Genomic DNA, 22,328 nt, shown 5'->3' on the forward strand with positions numbered 1-22,328 from the left:
CAGCAACGCAACGAAGGCTGTCCCAATTCCAAGGCTGCTCCAAATGCAGCCGAGAAATGGTTCTTCATTTCCCTGAATTTGAAGGATGCGTCGGGCGTATCCTTCGTGGCCCAACCTATCGCAGAATTCATAGCGTGGCGGTAGGTATGGATAATTTTCCGAAAAAAACAGCGGATGGCTGAAGCGGGGCAGCCGAACAGTACTGTATTTTCCACACTATAAGACGCACTTAAAATCCTTTAATTTTCTCAAAAATCGAAAGTGCGCCTTATAATCTGGTGCACTTATGTATGAATTCTGGTTGTGCTTACTGACGTCAAACTGATGTCGTACACGGCACTGAAGAGTCTTTAAAAAAATGTTTTTGTACGACATTGGTAAGCTACGAAGCCACACCGCTTGATGGATTGTTGGAGCATTACAGCTACCGTAGTCAGGAGCCTCGCGGAGTAATCTGGGTTCAAAACTCCGTCCGCTTCAGGTTCCACAGTCAAACGAACACTGCGGCATCACTGAGAGTTAAAAACTGTCTAAATCCTTTCACCTTTAATAAAATGATCAGCGTTGCTGCTTTACCAGGTGTGACAATTAAGTTTAACATCTGGAGATTTTCCGTTTTCGTTTTTGTTTTTAAATCCGGTCCACACGTGCAGTTTTGAAAAATTTCTCCGTCCACATATCAACGCCAAAAACGCGGTCAAACATTGTCAAGAACATGCCAAATCCTAGCCGTGTAGAAATGTTGGCCAATCAGAAGTCTAGAAGGTTTTAGGCAAACCTTAAGTACTTTTGAAAGGTTTTTGTGTTTTTCTGAAAAGGCAGCTAATTTTGTGTTACTTTTCAAGTCCCTTAATCATTTCAAATGTTAATAACCAAAAACAGTACTTTGGCTGGTGTAGGCTCACAACTTAGGAATGAACAAAATGCATACAGCATGCATAAATTTTAACTTTAAAAAATTAAATTTATTCCAAACTGACAATGACATCAGCGTCGGGATTTAGGTTGCGAGACCGTCTGTGTTGAATGGAGAAGTTCACTCTGATGCCTCTGTCTTTCTAAATGGAGGGACAGTATGTATATATGTAAGCGTGTAAAAACTGCAGATAGTCAGATTAACAGCAACATTATTATGTGTATATCTGCCATCGTAGAAATAATCTCATGTAAACGTGGCGCACAGCGTCACAAGGAACACAAATTGTTCCCGTACATAGATGAATTAATTGGCATAAATCAGAGGTGATGCCAGTTTCTCAAGCTTGTAGTCATAACTTAATATCGGACTTTAACTTTAAGTGGGTGGGCAAAAGAATGAAGTATCTTGGAATTGAATTGAACCCAAATATTGAGGATGTTATGACTAATAGTGTGGGAAAATTAATAAACGAGATCAATAAAAACTTGGGTGAATTGAGTAAATTAAATTTGACATTGTGAGGAAAAGTAAACACAGTAAAAATGGTTGTAGCGCCACTCATCAACTATTATACAGGAATGTTGCCTATGTGTATCCCGCGACGGTAAGCCCCGTATTAACATTAATCAACTGTCCCAACCAAAAAAAGAAGGGGGATTAGCCCTGCCCAATATAGAGTATGGGAGGGAGTAACAATATAGAAAAAAAATATAGATTCGATTTTAAGACAGAAATATAAACTTGTGCCATATGTACAAAAGTATGTCCCCTTGTGGTATAATCCTAAAATTAAAATTGGTGAGCAGACTGTTTACTGGGCACAATGGCTAAGAAGAGGTATCAGAACTGTTAGTGACTTATTTGAAGGGGGTGTTTTCATGTCAAATGAGGATATTAAAAATAAGTTTCGTTTGGAGGGTAATGGCCATTTTTGGAAGTATTTGCAAATAAGAAATTGTTTAAAAGGAGGAGTTACAATAACACATGAAATTAACCCGATAGAGAATTTTATGCTATTACCCCCATTACTATGCAAAGCTGCGAAATGGTATAATATTTGCCCATGGATTAAAAATAATATAATTAAGAGCCCGAAAAAATATGGGAAAGGGATCTAAGGTGTAGGTACATGTAGGATGAAGGTACATGGGATTCTATATTGTTGAACAATGGATTATACATTAGGGAAGCCAGGGGGAAATTTATTCAGTACAAAATTCCTAATAGATATTATTATACTCCTTCAAGTCTCTATAGAATGGGTGTTGGTAGAGATGACTTGTGTTGAAAATGCCAACAAGCCAAAGGTACTTTGATACATACCCTCTGGGAATGCCCGCTGGTTGTTCCAGTTTTTAACACTGTCTTGAATTATATACAGGGATGGATACTTTGTAACTTGCCCAGATCACCTAAATTATGTCTACTACGAGACAAAGGAGAGGTTCACAATTAAATAAACACCAGTTTAGAGTGTTAAGCACTGCATTGGTAACATGTGCCTATGTCATTTTGGAATACTGGAAGGACTCCCGTACTCCAAGGCTTAAAATGTGGAAAGAAAGAATGATTGGGAACATTGCTTGCAAAAAGATGTTGGGAAAGTTATATCATGTGACGGAAGCTTCGGTGGAACAGTGGGACAATTTTTGCACCTACATGTCGACCTGACTTGGACATTTGAGCTTAATGCAACAGATGTTAAAACCTGACTGTTTTTGCTTTGTTTTTTGTTCTTTTTTGTTTTTTTGTTTGTTGTATTTTTTGTATTTGTTGTTATAAAATGCAAAATCTAATAAATACTTGAATTATATATAAAAAATGTTAGCTATGTTACATTGCTGTCTCTGTCCAGTGGTGTCGAGACTTCAACGTTTGTTTGAATGAGCTGATGGTTTACTTGTAAAAGTAATACTTTTACTAATACTTGTTAAGCTGAAAGAAAGATGCTTTAATCACAGGAGTCACACATGTGTCCACTGCACCATCTGGGAACCCTTCTTCTTTAGCACACTTAATAAAACAAACACAAAATACTCCTTCTCTTTTGCTGTTTTATAGCAGTATATACACCTGAGACAGTCGCCTGTCTGTCCTGCACTCTCTCTCTCCTTCTTTCTCTCTGATTGTGTAATAAGGGTATGAACATGTATTTATAGGTTACACATGTGTTTGAATCCTGCAGCTTATCACACATTTGATTTCCATCTGTGACAACTGCAAGTGTCCAGAGTGAGGACAGAGTGAGGAACCCATTGCTGCACATCACAACTGTGAGGCTTTGCACCCCTGATGATCCACCCAGAGAAACTCAGCAGTGTGTGAGGAAGAGGAGAAGGAAGAGCCAGCAGAAGCTGAGAGTTGGAGAGAATAGACAGACTGTTCCCTCTTTGTGAAGGACTGCTAGAAAAGTTTAAAATAACTAATTGTCTGGTAATGTTAAAATATTTTTATCATTCAAGTGTTTTCAATATGGGAGAAAGTACTCAGGGCCTTTAAGTTAAACACTATGAAAGGCAGTAACAAGTTTAATATTCAGAAACCTAAAGGACTGGGATCCTCAGCCAGGTACAGTGCCTCAGTGCCTTGAAATCAATAAATAAGTAATTTACTAAATGTTTTAAATGAAATGAATATGCATTTAATTAATTATTTAAATATGTATTTAATGAATTAATACATTTTTTTTATTAATTGATGAAACATTCAATTAACTATTTAATGGCATATTTAATTAATTCATTTTGTCACTCCTGGGCCTCCATACACTTCAAGTTCCAGTGGTAGAAAACTGCGTATGGAGTAGGAAACAGGCTGTTCAGAACATGTTAAGCTATTAAAAGTTATTTCTAGTTCATAGCTTTTAAAATGTCATGGAAATGTTTGCAATTTTGGCAATAAGAAATTGTATTTTCACATTTTAAAAAAGCATTTAATGCCTGCATTCTTACTCAGTGAGTAGTCCTGGAGCCATCCTTAATTAAAAGCCAGCAATATATAATTAATACATGTATAATAAATATTAATTTAGCTCTGACACACATACTTAGTTCGTTTTTTCTGGTTGTATTACTGTTGTTCTGATCCTGAAAACCAACCTAAACCACAGTGTTGCAGTAAAATAAATATAATAAACATAGAATAAATATGCTTGTGCTTTCAGTAGATTGAGTTTATTAGAATTTCCTTTCAATTAATATATCCAACTATTATTTGTGTGATTTATTTGCAGTTCTAGTCTACCTTTATTTGATAGGTATGGCTAGTTTGGCTGTTATGTAATGTCATTTGATTGGCGTGTTATGCGTCCAATAAAACACTCTCAATTCAACACATTCCAGCCAATGGACGGATTGTGGGGGCGGGGCTTTGTTGACGCCAGAAATGTCCAGGCCAGGTGCGTAGAGTCATTTCCCACAAACAGACTCAGGTGTACGAAACAGCAGAGTTAGTTGTTTTTATTTAAAGAATATGGGGTGAATAGAAAGGATAGAGTGGAAGCTTCGTAGTGCCTGGTTGTATTTAAGCAGAAAACGTTAGAAGAAGTCAGCGGTGTTCAGAGCACGAAATGAGTGGTAGGTATTTGTTTACGCGTCTTTATTTTCTCAGACACCATATTGAAAAAAATATCCAAAAAGTCTTAGCTAGTATAGAAGCTGGATTAAATTAAGACGCAAAACAAGTTTATTAAACGTTTTCTCATTTAGATATTTATATGCTAAAGTTAAATTTGGCCTTTTGACGTAACTTTTGACGTTATTTAGCGTCGCTGTCCTTGGTCCTGAAGCTCAGTGAGGCGCTCAGGGGGAACCCCAAGATGGTTACTCTTAGTGACATGTAACCATGGCATCAGCACCATGTGACTTCGTGACTCTTAAGTGGGTCAGACAGGACTTAAATAAACCAGTTAAATCCTATTTCTTACCTCACCTCCTGCAGCAAGACTAGCTAAGAGTGAACCTTTCCTGAGCTGATTTGGAAAGAATTTGGTAGCTCCATATGTTCGACAGTTTTTTGTTTGTTTGTTTCTTTTACATCCAAATGCATTATGTTGTTTGTATATGATGTACAAGTTTTCATTCATGCATCCAATATTGATTTGGTTCTGAGACTCAGACAGGTGAGAGCAATGCAACATGGGCAGGAATGGGCCAGAGTGTGACTCCAGGAAGCAAAAGAGTCAGTTATCATGTGGGAAAACAGCCAATTTCAGTGAGTAAAATCCAGCCTACACCACAGCACATATGAGTGATTTGAAGTTCTCTTAAATGTGAGCATAATGCAGTATCACCATGCAGGGAATACAAGACAAACCCTCTGCTCTGTGCTCCTGTAGAGTCCTCCGCGTGGAGCTGAGAGTGTGTAAAAGGAGACCCCGCCAGCCTCCATGGCTCAGTTGTCAGACCCATCCCGCAGAGAGAAGACCCCAGGGACCCAAGGGTCACACACAGCTACGCGCAACCTCTTACGGAAGAAGGAGCAGCGCCGACGTGGAATCCGATCCTCCTCACCAATGGGTCGGGTCATCCTCATCAACTCTCCTGTGGATGGTAAGGAGCGGTCAAGCTGGCTGCTGGTTTAGTGCACTTTATAATACACAGTCTCCTGTAGACTAAACAGTGATTCCTTCTAATTTATTAGTCATAGAAAGCAGACAAATAGTTTTAGCATTCTGTTATCAATACATTAAACCAAGCATAAGTTTAACAACATGAATCTACAACACTTTTATACTCAAGCTTACAATTACAATAATTAAATTCTGTGGACAAATGCACAGGCACTGCAGATTAGTTTTAATATTTGGGGCTATTTTGCATCTGTAACATGTCTTCTTTTAAACGAGAAAGAAAAAGGTCTTGATTTTTCTGCATCTTGTAATGCAAGATGCTAATTTATGCTAATTAGAGTATGTTTAATGAGATAATGCAGCATTTTTAAACATAAAAGCAGACCTGGAAGGAAAAATTTTATTTCTGAAAACTGGCCAAAAATGTTTTTAATTACAAACTCTGTAGATACTTGACCCCGTTGAAATATCCACCGCAATCAGCAACAACTTTTGACTTTCAATATTTTAGGTGGTGATGATAGCGAGGACCTCCACACAATCACGGTGGATAAGAGTGTGGACGGCAAGCTCGGATTCAGTGTGCGTGGAGGCTCAGAACATGGCCTCAGCATCTTTGTCAGTAAGGTAGAGGACAACAGTGCAGCGGGTAAGATTAATTTAGTCTCTGTGGAAATAAATAGATGTAGCCACAGATGTGAGAGGGCACAGAATAAACATTTGCTGTGTTTGTTACTCACAGTATTTTGTTTGTGTGCTTGTTTGCAGAGGCAGCAGGCCTGCTCGTAGGTGACAAACTGGTGGAGGTGAATGGCATCAGCCTGGAGAGCATCACTATGAGCAGTGCTGTGAAGGTGCTGACGGGCAACAACAGGCTAAGGATGGTGGTGAGACGTGTTGGCAAAGTCCCTGGTATCCGCTACTCCAAGGAGAAAACTACCTGGTAATAAAGCAGTATTCCTATTCATGTTTATTCCCCCCAATTTTTTTTTTTAAAATCTGTCAGATTTTTTTTCCCCTGGTGATCAGCAGTGAGGTGTGCTGTTCCTTTTTTAGGGTGGACCTGATTCACAGGCGTATGGTGGTGGAGGAGAGTGGACGGACGCCTTCTGAGGCCAGCTCAGACAGCGCCCTGCAAAGGATTGTCCACCTTTACACCACCTCTGATGACTACTGCCTGGGTTTCAACATCCGTGGGGGACAGGAGTTTGGTCTGGGCATCTATGTCTCCAAGTACGTACACCTGCTAGAGAAAGAAAGAAAGAAGCATTTTCATAAAATTTAAATGGAATTAAAAAGGGAAGAAGGAAGTTTGAAACGTGCCTGAATGCCCAACTTTTGACATGCACTCCTCTCATAGCGTAATTTTTTTGTATGTTTTTCTTTCTGTTTATTTAGTCAATAAAAAAATCTCTGCCACAATTATATCGCTGCAATAAACAATTACTTTTTATTGTTGACTCATCCGAGGATCATTTTCTTCTAAAATGTACAAGTAATGACATAGAACTACTCAGAATGTTTCAGTGTCTTGTTTTTTGTTAAACCAACAGCTCCAAATACAAACAGCAGCTGATATTCATTTGGTATTTGAGCTTCAAAATACTGACACGGTTCATCATTTAAGCCCTTGCTTGTCTCATTGTCCCAGATTGGATCCAGGTGGCCTGGCTGAGCAAAACGGAATTAAGATGGGGGACCAGATCCTGGCTGCCAATGGAGTGAGCTTTGAGGACATCAGCCACAGCAGTGCTGTTGAGGTCCTGAAGAGTCACACACATGTTATGCTGACCATCAAGGTGAGGGCGGTGCTGTATGACATCAATTGCAGAATACATTGCTTGTTAAATGCAAAGAATGTCATAGCCTCTAGAAAATGTTTTGGTTTTTAATCTTGTACACAAACAGTTAATATAATTCGATCGTGGCTCAAGAGTTGGGAGTTCGCCTTGTAATCGGAAGGTTGCTGGTTCGAGCCCCGGCTCGGACAGTCTCGGTCGTTGTGTCCTTGGGCAAGACACTTCACCCGTTGCCTACTGGTGGTGGTCAGAGGGCCCGGTGGCGCCAGTGTCCGGCAGCCTCGCCTCTGTCAGTGCGCCCCAGGGTGGCTGTGGCTACAACGTAGCTTGCCATCACCAGTGTGTGAATGGGTGGATGACTGGATATGTAAAGCGCTTTGGGGTCCTTAGGGACTAGAAAAGCGCTATATAAATACAGGCCATTTACCATTTACCATAAAATTATATTAACTGTCTCATCAAAGCCAGTGATTCTAAGTCTTAAACTGACAATGATTCATTCAAGTAAAACCTCCCCAAACAGAGGTCTGGCTATTAAAAACCTTAAAACCCTCTTACTCTCCACACAGCTGTGTCAGGGATCTTCCAGGAATGTTGATGTTAGATTCCAGAGAATTTATTGGAAAGTGATGATTTTATACCTGTTGATCTCTAATGTGGGTCATAACCTGCTCTGGTGCAGTGAACCACCATCATAGTACTGATAACCCAGGGTTAACCCTGAAGTTACCTGGATAAGATGAAAATCCTGCTTCGTAGTGGCTTCATTTGGGAAACTGAGGCTTCAGAAAGTTGGTGCATAGCTACAGCACAGTGTGTTTCTTTGAGCCCAGGCTTAAAGTAGCTGTAAAGTTATGTTATGGTCTGTTTGAGACATACATTTTTGATTAAAAGATGTCAATAAACCGTATGCCTAGCTGTATCCACACCCCTGACATTGTGTTAGTAGAAGTAAAGCTGTCTCAGTTGGATGTTTGCTGCTAAATAAAATCTTAACAAGCTAAAGATGCCTCATTGTGTTCTTCCAGCCCTTTCATTAAAGCCTCTTTCAGATGATCCGACATGTATCACCTTTCTGATCTGTTACCTGACTTTCATCTTGAATTCTCTGACAAACACAAACTATTCCAGTCGCATGGCTACGCAGTCGATTTGGCAGCAGTTAATGTGGCAGAGCCGACAGCTGGCATGCAGTCATAATATTCCTCACTCACTTAACTTGTCGGAGCTTGGGTTTCGCACTGTGAAAAATAGCCAGGCTGTGTGCATTATTCACCAGGCAGCTGGGATCAGGTGCTGATCAAAGCATAGAGCCGGTGTATTGTGCAACTTTTTTGTTTGGGAGATCTTTTACTTTGGTAACTGAAACAGATCCTACAGTTAGAAAGCATCCCAACTATCAAAGATTACTAGAAGGTCTGGAAAGGAAACGTGTTCCTCATGTAGGTTTTTGGGCGTGTAGTTCTCCGGTTACACTTTATCAAATATAGTGATCCCATAAAATTTTAACTGTCTCTACTGTATCTATTTGCATATCTGTGACCCTATCTTCACAGGAAGCGGGACGGTACCCTGCCTATAAGGAGATGGTGGCAGAATACAGATGGCTTAATAAATGTATGTACGTTTTTTTTGTTTGGTTTTTTTTCTTCTAAAGTTTTCTTCTGTTCTGTTTATATCAGAGTGAATTTATCCTTTGAAATCTTTCTTTCTTAGTGGCCAATGGTACTCAGAAGTCTTCCCCCCAGGGCTCAGAATCCTCTTCAGCCTCTTCTCTGTCATCTGGGACTCCGGTGAGCTCTCTGAGCGGCCTGTCGCAGGTCATGTTCCCTTCCAGCCTGCCATTTGGTTCTGACATGGTGGATGTGTGCATCTCCACTGAGGACCAGAGGTCTGTGTCTGGTTTGTTTCCCCCTTAGAAACACTCAAGCTAAAGTTCTTCTGCAGACCACACCAGATGTGATGCTGATAGTTCTTATGTTCAGGTCTGAGTCAGAGCAGACAGAGACTGCCATTCAGACAGATCTACCTCCTCTGAGATCTGGGACAGACACCACTCGCAGCCTGGGACCGACCACTCTGCTCAAAGACACGGTGATTCGTGAAGAGGAGAGTAAAGGGAAGAAATTGTCTCCCAAAACAGCCGTGCTGCTGGCTCTTAGCAGGCCAAGCCGACCCATCACCAGGTCACAGAGCCAAGTGACTGTGTCAGGTGAAAGGGAATCAGAGTGAAATATATCAAAATGAAATGGTTAAACGGTACAGTAAATAACCTTCTGTTAATACCCCACCATAGAGATAAAGCAGAAAAAAGCGAAGAAGCAGAAAGGAAAGGACCCCGAGGAGAAGAGCACCCTGCAGCGCTCGAAGACCTTCGTTAACTTGCTTTTCAAGGGTGGACGGAAGAGAGACACTTCAAGGGGGCGTTCAAAGTCCCCGTCCAAAGACAAGGCTGGGAAAGGTAGCTGTCTTGCTTTTCATTGCTACAGTGACATTCACATTATGTTAAACTGAAAATTAGATGTACGGCCAGCGAAGATGCCGAAATATCTTCTGCAATTAAAAACAGCAAACGAGAAATAACATGAAGCAAATAGACAGCAGATATCTGTCAAGGCCGAAATTTTCTTCATATCACACGTGATTTGAGAACATAGATTCAAATTTGTTTGTGATGTTTCCTTTAGAACATCAAGATATCTTCCAATTTTTCTTATTTTAGTTTAAGTGTATTTTTAAAGAAATTATGTGAAATATGTTCCAATTTGTCACAGAAAGAATCGTTTTTTTCCTAGATCACTTTGTTAGATCAAGTACCACCTCTAGTATAATTTCCACACACATCTCACTTTATTCTTTTTGAGTAATCCTGCTAGCAAACAGACAAACTGAAACAATCACTGGATAAGGAAAAAACAGGAACTTTTCAGTTATCAAACTGTTTATTTATTAACTAATTACTTTGGTGTATGGTGAATTGTCATGGGGGAGGTCTTTATCAGCAAGAAAAGTAATAAAACTTATGAAAATACAGTTAAGAAGTACTAAGTTTAATCCTCCCTTTATATTTCCTGGTACTATCCAGTGGGCCAGATTGAAGTCTTTGGTGGTTGCCTGATTTAGACACACATACTCAAGATTGATTTCACTCTGCAGTGTTTTTAGATGGAGGACGGGCTGGCGAGATGCCAAATTCAGACATGCTTGGAGTGGTGGAGGACATGGCCCGCAGGCTTCTGACTGAGGAGGAGGTGGCTGCTGTAATAAAGACGTGCAGAAGGGTAGGACGCTGAGTTAAAATCTGTAGGCATACTGAGTGTGTGTTGACCTCTGAAGCGTCCTCGTCTGGTGCAGTAATAAACGCCTTTTAGTCAGATGCCACTAAAAATGTGTATCAATGTTTTACCAAAAAACCCCAGGATTCATTAAGGTTTTCTTAGCTGAATTTGTTTGTTTTCTCCAACTAAATTTCAAACTACCTCAGATCATGAGTGTACATATGATGAAGGTCAGGCCGTCTTTTACTGTCATCCATTCCACAGAAACTCTTTAAAAAAAAAAAAAAAATCTTCTTCAGTCTTCCTCAGACATTATAGTTTCAGTTAATTTTTCCATAGATAGTGAATTTTACCGTGTTTCTGATTCACTGACATATGCATGTTGGTAAAAACAAAATAGCCTGGTGTGCAGGTGTCTTTAATCCAGTGGTAAATTTGTATGTACAATTACTTTGTGTTTGTGATACTGGAACATTTCTACACAGTGATTAGTAAGTGAAGCCAAGGTGCATTTATGCTTTGGCTGATGAGAGATAACAGTCCTGTTTTAGAGACCTGCAAAGTGTTAGCGGGCTGTAGTCTTAGGTTTAGCAGCCAGGAGAAAAGAGAACTTTTTTGTTAAGGGATTTTTCATTGGCATGAAAAAAGCCAGTTCACAACATTAACCATGCATGGTGTAAAATCACAGGATGATTGTGAAGTACTGTCTCACTGATGTCATAAGTTGGTGTGTCGGGGCAAAGATGCTAAAGGACACCTTCCCAAGCCAGCAGCTTTGACACCCTGGGTGTGAGAATGGCCCATTTGGACAGTTTGCTTCAGTGTCCACTTGTAAATGTAAGGAAATAATAAAACTATAGTTGCTAAATGCTTACTAAATGTATTTACTCTCTCAGTACGTAGCAGATTGTTCGGTGGAAAATCTGATACGTCATCTGCTGGTTGTGCTGGACCGCCCTGAAAAGCTGCTGCTGCTTAGAGAAGTCAGGTAAGGACAGGGAAACAAAGGTGTTGGAAATGTTTCCAGAGAGGCTGAAGGATTTTTCAGGATAACCATCTCAAACTGAAATCCAAGCGTTGTTCATTGAGGCGCTGAAGACTAATTAAAGATGTAAGAACAATGACTCAGTGTATTTTTTGTTCATCCACGTGTCTCAGAATGCTGCTTCCTCCTTCTGATCTGAGTGTATTCAATAACATGGTGACTGCCGTTGAAGCTGAGGCCTACGATATCCTCAAGTATCGCTCAGGTGTGTATGAGAATTTTCTGATTATGGTATCCGAGCACCATCAGAGTCAGAGTTGTTTTCTGATATCAGCTTAGTAGGACGTCAGTAGGCCCACAAATTATCTGTCCTGTAAAACATGATTATTTTACTCTTTGTCTTATCACCTTTCTGTAAAGTTGCATTTGTCTCATCTTTCCATTGTAGTCCGGACTCCTCCTCTTCGCTCTCCTATTTCTGGTCGAACACCAAAACGGCGCCTCATCACTCCCATCCCAGGTCAGCACCTCCACTGCAATATCTTAACTCTTTTTTGATTTATTATCTTGGATAAACACTGGCCTTTTCTTGGTCCAGCTTTTCTAAAGCCGAATTTCTGTTTTTCTTTAAGCATATTTGGTTCTCAAACTGTAGGGCGAGCCCCTTGGTGAGACATAGATCCACTCAAGGAGGGATGAAAGGACCAAGAGAAAATAATTAAGTAAAACTATGTTGATGAATTTGATTTTTATTTTGGAAAAGTAAAACAGAGTTTGTTGGCACTACTGTTTAACCTCTTTTATTGTTATTTATGTTTGATTGAAAAGGTTTGAGATCTTTGGGGGGGGTTAAATGGGCTTCCATACTTTTCATTCAACTGTGAAACATTTTTAAACTTCAACCTGAAGTGAAAGTGCATCGAACTTAAAAGTAGTTCCTGTAACAACATTTGTTCTCCTTCTAGATTACCAGGGAGGCTTTGAGCTCCACAGTGCCGAGGAGGTGGAGAAGGAGAGCCACCTGCTGGAGGAGCTGGAGAAGCTCAGCTTGACTGGGCCCCGTGTGTCCAAAGACAGGCTCCACACCTCCAGGTCCTTCACACCTCTGCTGGACATACCGGTGGATGGATACAACACGGAGTCCAGAGACCTCAGACCTCCAGCTGCCAGCCCAGTGCTCCCCAACTGGCTGCTGGCCCGCAGCACCGACTCCAGGCCTCCTCTCCAGACGGAGATCGGCACGATTCGCTCCGTCCACTTTGATGAGGTGTCGCTGCACTCTGCTTCGGATAAGGGAGATACGAACTTAGAACGGGGACGGCCGCCGTTTAGAAACAGTCACTCTAAAGGCAAAAAGGAGAAAAGTGGGGACAGAAGTAAAGAAGCCGTGTTTACGCTGCAGAGCGCTGCTCGCAGGAGTCGGCCTTTATTGTCGCAGGTGTTTGGTTCAAATCAGAAACTGGGGAGTGAACAGGTGAACGGTCATCAGGCTTCTTCTGAGGACATGATCAATGGCAGCGACTCCAAACAGGAGTATGAGCTCCGAACTGTCAGCATCTCCAAGACCAAACAGTCTCTGGGTAAGTAACTTTATGTGATGCCACACTCACATTACACTCACAATAACTTTGTAACCAGTTTCCCAAACCAAGTTGAACTGAGGCATTATAAACTTTCATGCGACTAATTACAGAATAATGGAAGGTGTCTTTCTTTTTTTTTAGTAATGCTTCTGAGCAAGAGACGTTTGGTGTACTGGCTATTACAAAGTGACAGTAAATAAATGAAAAGTGCCCTCCTTCTCCTTCAGACATTTAAAAACAATTGGACAAACAACGTCTGCAGTCTGGTCTCACATTTCAAAGTGAAAATTAAAAATAATTTCAATTGCAAATTTTATCACATATCAGAAAAATAATCCAGTGAAATGTGTTTCTAAAAAAAAAAAAATCTGAGGCTGGAAACAAGCTGACATGCTTGATTTTGATGTGGTAGTCAAGCCTTTATGCAAATTAGGAGCCTGCCCCTCGATACCCTGGCTCTCAAAACATAATGCAATGTGTTGCAACAGTATACATGGAATTGATTGATCCTGTGAACACGCACTAAAACACTGGAAAATACTAACTGTATGACATACATTTTTGTATTTACTTCCTATATTTAGATTAAATATGACATTGTTTATGTATGCCTCCAAGTACACCTCTGACTTGTGCTGCTGCAGGTATCAGTATATCTGGTGGGATGGAGTCAAAGGTTCAGCCAGTGGTGAAGATTGAGAAGATCTTTCCTGGAGGAGCTGCCTCCACCTGTGAAGTTCTCAAGGTAACATGACAGTACCAAACAGAAATCTCATAGAAAGAAGACTTATCAGACTAGGCAGAAATCTTCTGTTGTCCAATTTTAGTCATTGCAGCAAATTGCAGCTTCAGTTTCCTGTTCTTAGCTAACAGGAGTAGCACGTTGTGTGGGTTTGTGCCGCTACAGCTCATTCATTTCTAGGTTTGCACTAAGTTGCTGCCATGTGATCAGCTGATTAGATATTTGCAAGCAGTTGAATAGATGTACTTAATGAAGTTGCCAATGAGTGTATATAGCTCAGTGCATTTGTTCTGTTACAGTGTCTGACTGGATTTCACTCTCTGTGTGTCCCAGGCTGGATTTGAGTTGGTGTCTGTGGATGCTGTTTCCCTACAAGGGGTCACCCATCAGCATGCCGTTGACATAATCCGAAAAGCCTTCAGCAATAAGGCCAAAAACCCCATGGAATTTGTTGTCAAAGTCCCCAAAGATCTTTGAAAGGACTCTGAGATGCTTTTGTGGATTTAGGAAAAATATCCAGTGATAAGCAGCCTCTGGAATTTAACTTGGAGACTGGTAAACTTTTACCAGCACACACACTGCTGAGGTCTGTTATGCATTTTTTTTTTTGCCATTCACATTAAATTTGGGAACAAGGACACAAAAACTTTCTGAACTGAAACAAAGCTGCAGATAATATTTAAGAGAAAATGAACAAACCAAAAAAGTTGTTTGTGTACAAATGACATCGCTCGCTTTCACAACCCTGGAGCCAGTGCCTGCCCAGAACATTTTTAACTTGTTGTACCAATATCCATTAGTACATAACGTTCTCCAAGATGGATAACTGTAGGTTATGCTCCTGAATTTTAAACTGTGCAGGATGGCAAACTTCAACTTGAGTGCCTTTGAAAGCCCCAGTGGACTGAATATTAATAAGAATCCATGTTAAGGTGGCTTTAAATTCAATTTTCTACCTGAAGAGGGCAGACACGGACCATTCACAATATTCCTGTGGACAGCAGCTAGCAAGAAGGATTTCTGACAAGTTACACCAGAAAATATTAAATGTAAACAGAGAAAATACATCTGTACATGAAGGAAAGACCTGGTGTAATAAATACAAACTGACACAGCTGTTAAACTTTTGTCTCTTTTTTTTATTATTAAAACCAGAGTGGGTTTGTTCAAGAAATGTACAGCATGAAAATATACATTTAATGTTTTCATACAAATATTGTGGATTATAAAATTATACTGAGGAACCAAAACAAACATCTACACAAACGGTAATATACAGGCATCATATCTGTAGGAGCAAAATATAGAACGTGGGACATTGCTTTGGTCTATTCACAGTGGCTATGCTTTTATTGTGAGATGAACACATCTCTGGAAGAAAACTTTATCATGTTATGTGGGACAAGTGAGGTTTATTTACATAATAATGGAGGAAAATAATGATTCACTCAGCAGTGAGAGAGGAACAGGACGTGTCTCCTCCTGTGGTACAGGGACGTAAATAAACAGATTCAAGCAGTCGGTGGAAAATTAGTTTGACTTTAAACGAAAACGTCACTTGGTACAAGAGCTCGCCATTTCAGCGATGAGCAATACGGAAACGTTCATAACACTTTACCCACACACAGAGAAACGACCTCCTCTTTGAGAGAAGTAGTTTCTCCAATTATGATTAAAAAACAAAACTATGATAAAGGGGAAAAACAGTCACAATATACTGAGTGATATAAGACATTAGGCATTCCCTTTAATATCTGGATGTTTGAGGAGATCCAAAACACTGCATCTAATTCTCAACACTGTCAACTTCTCCCTTTTCTACTTCTGCATGCTCATCAGCAGGTCCACAACCTCAAAATAAGGCTGCTCGATTTAGGCAAAAGCCACAATCATGATAATTTTGGACAGAAATCTTGCAATCCTGATTATTTAACATGATTATTGATTATTTAAAACCGTGCATTTGCTAAACCTCAAACAAAACGGGCTTTTCACATGGGATTTCCTTGACCTTTAGGCTAGTTGGTGTATTTTGACTAAAAGTTGAACTTACAAAAAGTGCTTCTCCCTTTGGGCCAGAGGGAGAGCGGAGCAGATAACCAGCAAACAGTTAACCATCACTGAAACAGGACCAGACGAGAAACCCTCAGAGATCCTGTGAAGTTTGCAGGCAAACACTGATGATCCTTTCACTTCACACATGTTCTAGAGTTAGAGCTTGTTGACCAAAGACTCTGAATTTGTAGAATAGAAGTGAAGTTGCACTGCTGTAAAGGACAGGGGTGCGCTTGATTTATTACCAGACAAAATTATCATCCCTATTGTCCTGATTTCATATTTCTTTAAAGTTTGTTCCTAAACTAAAGGGAGAAGTTAACGGTGTTTCCACCAAAGGCTAACAAAATGAAGACAGTCTAGCTTTTGCAAAAACAGCAAGATGATTATGCACAGGTGTACATAAGTAAATAAATCATGGCTAATCTCCATTTTGCTGCCTCAGTTTCAGAGTCCTGGGCTATTTCTCACCCGTAAAACACACACTCAGCATTTTACTAAGAGTGAGCAGACTTTTTAGCGTAGGTTTGAATAAGATGTGACTGACTGTACTACAGCACGGGTAACAGAAAGGAGTGAACATGGCATGGAGATCGTTTTTGTTCCATATCTGAAAATTAAAGCCACTGTGTGGTGCAGAAAAACTATAAATCAAACAGTAAACAGGAAGTGATTTGGGACATTAAAGATGATATTTACCAAAAACCATTAAAGCAATGATATCATGAAGTTACTGTCCTGTTAAGGTTTTGCAAGATTTTATCCTTCTGCTGCTACTCTCTGGGAAAAATTATTTAATCCAATCTTCGGATAACAGTGGCACAGATGTTTGTGTCTGTGCGAGCCTAAAGCTGATACGTGCAGTGGTGTTAAAGTAATATTTGTTCCAGGCATTGTTAAATACTGTGAATTAAGACTAGACAGATGTTCATGACATGGCTTCCACCCTCTCCATTAATTTAGGGATAAGGGGAAACTATTATGCACATTACCAGCTCTGGGGAGAACACTGGTTGAATGTCTCTGACGCTGCCCTTCTGACAGTTTTCCTCAGTTCCTTGCAAACCTTCAAATCACACCAGGACAGTTTGTGTTTAGTCTGCATGTGCCTATGGCTGGCTTCCTGCGCTCCTCATCATCTGCTCTGTGCTTTTGATGCACTGCAACATTTTAAGTGATGCGGAGTGGAGAGCTGCTCCTCGGGTACTTCTGGAACATGCCGCAGCATGGTGGAACTACATGCATTGTCTTAAGTGGATGCAATCAGCTCCAGCTGTACCCAGTGTAAATCCTGCGGTTATACTTGTCAAATATCTCATACTGGGCCTTAAGGCAGCTCTAAGCGATCTCTTGATTGGCTGCCCATCGCTAACAGAAGGTGTGAACAGTAGGTGGCTGGGGCTGATGTGTGCCAGATATGACTATATTAAGGACATGCACTTTAAAAAGCCTGAGCTTTTGGCTCACAGGGATTACTTGCACAAATGCTGACCTCATTTTTTTAAAATATTTTTTTAAATTGGCCATTTTTAATAGGAGGATCCACCTTGTAATAGTATAAATATGAAAAAATAAAATAAAATAAATAAAGAATAATACTCCACTTTGCATTTTCAAACTATCAGAGTGCATTTTTAGGAAGCCTTAAGTTTGTTTTCCGAGATCATTACAGGTCCAGAAACATCATATTTGGGCAACAAAAAAACTAGAGTTTTGTTTTTGTTGCTACAGTGAAAATGAAGTAGAGAACGATTTACAGTTTACTTGTTGGTCATGAAGCAGTTTGCATAAAAGCCTGACTAGTTCTGAGGAAAACAACAAGATAGACCTGTCAGCGATTAGCACCAGGCTCTGATTCACTCACTCTTACCATGACATCCTGATTGTGTGGTATCCCACGTTCGCTGACAACAGCGTGGGCTCCGTCCAAATGAACTGCACTAATGAGAGCTGACTACTAACACAGAGTGGGAGTGCTAAAGCCAGCAGGGAAGGTGGAGTCATAACCAACACAGGGGGAGGATAGCGAAAGGTTGAGAGAATGAGAGAAGTGAGTCACCCACAAACAACATCTCCCACGAACTTTGAAAAGTGTGAGAGGACCAGGGCTCATATGCTTATATCTGGTCGGTGTTAATACTAACAGACATTAATAGAAGGGCAAAGGAGTGAGGTGGAGGGCTAACAACTAATTAAAGGTCAGTGGCTTTAAAGTGAGACTTGTAGACCAGACCAATGAAGCAGAATTCAAGCAGTGCCGGTTTAACACACCACATTTTTTTTTTACATACTTTTATGCTTGTCTGAACATGAAGGAGGAAAAACAATTAGCTGACAGTAGTGCAAAATTTAAAACAAAAAACATGAAAACACAATCAAAGGACAGATACGAGGGTCAAATTTCTGTTGCGGCAATTTCATCAAAGTTGATCTCATTGCCGCTGCCCTCGTCATCATCTCTGCTCTCCAGTTCCAGACTGAGCTCCTGCAGGAGCTGCTCCAGCTCTCGGTTCCTGCGATACATCTGCACATAGTTCTGCTGCAGCTGCTTCTGGTAGCGAATTACTTTGTCCTTTTCCTCCTGCCATATCTTGCGCTCCTCCTCAAAGCTTCCCAGTTGCTGCTCAGCTTTTTGACGCTCAAAAGCTAACTCAGATCTCATCCTGTCCATCTGCACCTTCATGCTCTGCAGCGCCTCGGTGTTGCTCTTCCGCTGAGCCTTCGCTTCGTCGCTCTCGTAGGCGAGCAGCTGCTCCTCGGCTTCCTGAAACACCTGACACTGTCTGTTTCCCGGGCCTTGATTGGCCAGCGCATCTCGGAGATGAGCCATTTCCCCCTCCAGGCGTCCTACCTTTTCTCTAAGTAGCTCCGCTTCGCTCTTGCGACGCTGAAGCTCATTTTCACACACCTCCAGCTCCAGGGTTCGAGTTCGGATGGTGCCGTGGGCCTCCTGGAGCAGCACCTGGGTGTTGGTCAGCTCGCCACGAGTCTCCCTGAGTTGACCCCGCAGTGAGACGATCTCCCCCACACGCTGAGCTAACTCACTCTGCACTTCCTTCAACTGCTGCTTCAGCAACGAGATTTCCCCCGATTTCTGACAGACCTGAGTGGAGAGAAGCATTTAGGAGGGAAATTTGTTTTGAGCTTTGTTTGTTTTGAAGGTTAGATGGTAGTACTACTACTACTACTACTAAAATGAATAAAGGAGTTGTGCTTTATAGCTGAAACAATTTAGAGAAGGCTAAATAACATTTGTGTCACTGACCCGTTGTTTGGTGGTTTTTATTTACAATCTTATTTACAGATTTGATGAGGTAGACCTCATCCATAGAGGTAAAAGGTTGTTCCGTTTGACTTTAATAGTTTGCAGCTTGTTACTAGTTGGTTTTCCAGATGTAAATTTTTAATACAATACCCAAGCTTTTAAACAATCAAAATAAGTGCAACTGATTTTCATTATCAATCAAACTGACATTTATTTATGTAGACAATCGATTTGATCAGTAATTAAATGTCAGAACAGAATGAAAATGGTTCATTTCAGAAAAAATGTCATAAATTACAACCAAAGAGTATTCAAACTGAGAGGCTAACGTTTGTGTGTGCAGGTAATTATTTTAGATCCAAAATTAAGTACAAATATAAAGCATATAGCGCTTTTTAGAAGAATAATACACTAAAATGTTGCAGAATCTTTAAGAAGGTGTGGGGACTGCTTTGAACTTTAGAAAGGATTTGTATTTTACACAAAATCAGTCAGAATAATTAATATAAACCATGAAATATTTACTTTTACGTTTCGAACTGACTGAACTTTTTCTTATAAAAATGTTGGATATTTTTCTTTAAAAGAAGCCTTTTTTAAACTATTTTTCTGAATTTTTTGTTATTAACACTAAAACTCATTGGATGACATTCATTTCATTTCATTCACGATTACAGCAAGGCATTAAATCAGTGATTTGATTTGCACAGTTCTTATAGCAGTGAATAGGAGTTTAATGAAGGATGAGACGTGGCAAAAATCACTAAAAGGGCTCAATAATACACTTTACAACTCAAATTATTTCATGTACTTAATACTATATTATATATGAGTTTAAAGAACATCCGCTCACCTCCCACTTGGTCTCCTCGAGTCGAGGGCCCAGCTGGATCTTCTCATGCTCATACGAGGTGCAGCGCTCCTCGAGCTGCTCCCTCTCCTTCAGAAGCTGAGCAAAGTCCTCCTGCAGCTTCTTCTTCTCCTGCTGGAGCTGGAAAACCTGCAGCCATAAAAAAAAGAAGAAAAAAAAGAGAGAGGTACTCTTAAAACAATGCTTTGTTTTCAAAAACCAACACTGAATATTCTCGTCTGAGGTTCTAACCTGCAGCTGAAGCACCTGCTGTGCACGCTGGGCTTTCTGAGAGGCGACCTGCATCCTGGTGGCACAGCCCTGCCTCAGCTCCTCCAGCTCCAGCTCAAAGCGCTTCTGCTTCTCCTCATAAACCTGTAAGGCAGAACAACCAGTGGCAGAGAGGTCAAAGTTCAGATCTGTGACAGTTTAGGTAAAGCAAATGTCCTGTTTTGACATTTTGTTTGGAGGTCTCACCTGACATATTGCAGCTTCATTCTCATCCAGATTGTCTCTGAGTTGCTGCAGCTCCAGCTCTCTCTCCCTCAGTTTGTCCTCTAGATCCCTTACCACCCCCTCATAGCCTTCCACGGGGCCAGGAGAACGCCCACCGGACCCGCTGTCAGACAGAGGCTGCCCCCGCCCACTTATCGACCCAGAGCCTGTGCTCTTACTGGAGGAGGATCGCCCGCTGTCTGAGTTGGAGTGTCCATGTACAGTCACTGGCGGAGCGCTCTTCATGGGCTCTAGGTGGCCGGCGGAAGCCTCCCCCGGCGGCAGGTTGTAGCTGGCAGCACTGTAAGGCGGCAGGCTGGCGAGGGAGTTGCGTCCAGAGTCTGATAATGAGCAAGACTGGCTGTTACCACCAGCGGCGTTACGCCCACCACTATAGGAGCTACGCTTCTCAGAGCAGGAGGGCGACACATCTCTGTGGGTGGGGCTGAGCAGGTTCAGGTTGTTTTGGCTTTCTGGTGCATTGGCACAATGGCGAGGCGAGAGATACTGCATCGAGGAGCGGCTCTTGGGAATGACGGGTTTGAAGGCAGTGGGCCGCAGCACTGTTTTCTCCATGTTCTAGTAAAAGTAAAAAGAGAGTAGAGTAGAGAGAGAGTTACAAGAAAGCTTCAACACAAGTACTAGAGAGCAATCACAAATGAGCAGCTGCTTACATGCTCTGAATAACTAGAACTTTGATCATTGTCTAGGTTCCCATGATAACTATGCAAACTACCTGCAGATGAAGAGAATTTAATATAATCTAAAGCTTTACAAAGCAAAATTAAGCCTAAACAAAGTTGTGAATAAGTAGTTAAAAGATGTTTTATGTGACTCAGGCCCGGCTTCTGGGAAATGGGGTCTTTATAGGACGGACAAATATGAATGATATGGAGCACATATAAGGTATGCACCGTGGAGTCTCAAACACTCACCTTCTCAAGTTTTCCTGACACTGGGATCAGTTTAGGAGGAGGTCCTCCAATATTTCCATTTAATCCTTCTTTGAGCTCATCTAGTTCACTTCCTGGGCTGCCGGGTGTCACATGATTGTCATTCCAGTCACCTATGTAGTCCTCATTCAGATATGTGTAGTTCCCATTCCCAGTCTCCTTCTCCAGCCCTCTGCTGGACGTCGTGGAGCTCTGTTTCTTGATTGGGGGAATGCTTTGCAGTAACAGATCCTGTTGGGGCGACTCGGAGTCCACGCAGGAAACTCCTGGTGTGGGCCGTCGGACTCTGGCTCCCAGCTCAACAATTGGGCGATGGTCCTGGTAGGGACCAGGGTGGGTGGTGATGAGGCTACCGACAGAACCCATAGGATCCAGAGTGGCCAGTGGCGCGTTGATGGGGGTGAAGGGGCAGAAGGGTGTCGTCTGCGAGCTCCTCCACTGAGGCCTGGGGTGTGGGGCTCAGCAGATACGGGTAGAGGCTGAACCAGGGCCATGGTGGCAGCTCAGAGAGGTCACTCGTGCTGAAAAAGAACAAATGTGCCAGTGTTAAATAGTGACAGACTGATATCGTTCCTTTTTTCCCCTGTGATAGGGACTGTTTCAAAGAGGGACACTCATAATAAAGATGTCCCAAGCTTCAAAATAACTAGATCACCATACTGCATGTTCAAGAAATCCCTGTATGATTTCAAATACAGAAGAATCCTTAATCTGTTCACAGGAATGGATAAAATCATTCTAATAGGAGCTAGAAATGAGTGCAAGTCCAGACCTCTCTCTCCCTCGCCACCACCTCCATCTCTTCCAAGTAGCTAAAAGGTGTAATCTATCCAC

General features: G+C 41.3%; 2 protein-coding genes across 9 annotated transcripts in view; one reads left to right on the forward strand and one right to left on the reverse strand.

The window, feature by feature from the left end:
• Positions 1 to 4,322: 4,322 nt before the first annotated feature.
• LOC100692370 (PDZ domain-containing protein 7) lies at positions 4,323 to 14,999 on the forward strand. Of its 4 annotated transcripts, none has more exons than XM_005458146.2 (18): positions 4,323 to 4,494; positions 5,030 to 5,131; positions 5,256 to 5,469; positions 6,001 to 6,138; positions 6,258 to 6,432; positions 6,546 to 6,722; positions 7,141 to 7,288; positions 8,845 to 8,905; positions 9,005 to 9,179; positions 9,274 to 9,500; positions 9,585 to 9,749; positions 10,445 to 10,569; positions 11,463 to 11,554; positions 11,725 to 11,816; positions 12,000 to 12,071; positions 12,517 to 13,131; positions 13,779 to 13,879; positions 14,210 to 14,999. In XM_005458146.2, exons 3-18 carry the CDS (start codon positions 5,307 to 5,309, stop codon positions 14,351 to 14,353), a joined length of 2,670 nt encoding a protein of 889 aa, XP_005458203.1. In that variant the 5' UTR covers positions 4,323 to 4,494; positions 5,030 to 5,131; positions 5,256 to 5,306; the 3' UTR covers positions 14,354 to 14,999. The 4 variants fall into 4 exon arrangements, with proteins under 4 accessions (XP_005458203.1, XP_005458207.1, XP_005458204.1 ...); XM_005458150.2 differs by having other exon boundaries at positions 10,454 to 10,569; XM_005458147.2 differs by having other exon boundaries at positions 5,036 to 5,131.
• The window catches only part of LOC100692643 (leucine zipper tumor suppressor 2), a 45,282-nt gene continuing 37,948 nt past the window's right edge, over positions 14,995 to 22,328 (reverse strand). For all 5 annotated transcript variants that reach the window (XM_013276445.2, XM_005458145.2, XM_013276442.2 and 2 more), the window contains 5 exons: positions 21,477 to 22,015; positions 20,524 to 21,120; positions 20,299 to 20,421; positions 20,050 to 20,196; positions 14,995 to 19,034 (listed from right to left, as the gene is read on the reverse strand). In XM_013276445.2, the coding sequence (XP_013131899.2) occupies positions 18,327 to 19,034; positions 20,050 to 20,196; positions 20,299 to 20,421; positions 20,524 to 21,120; positions 21,477 to 21,860 (1,959 nt within the window). In that variant the 5' untranslated portion in view covers positions 21,861 to 22,015 and the 3' untranslated portion in view covers positions 14,995 to 18,326. The remainder of the gene's footprint in view (positions 19,035 to 20,049; positions 20,197 to 20,298; positions 20,422 to 20,523; positions 21,121 to 21,476; positions 22,016 to 22,328) is intronic.

This window comes from Oreochromis niloticus, linkage group LG8, assembly GCF_001858045.2.
Source record: "Oreochromis niloticus isolate F11D_XX linkage group LG8, O_niloticus_UMD_NMBU, whole genome shotgun sequence".
In the NCBI taxonomy this organism is placed as follows: domain Eukaryota; kingdom Metazoa; phylum Chordata; class Actinopteri; order Cichliformes; family Cichlidae; genus Oreochromis; species Oreochromis niloticus.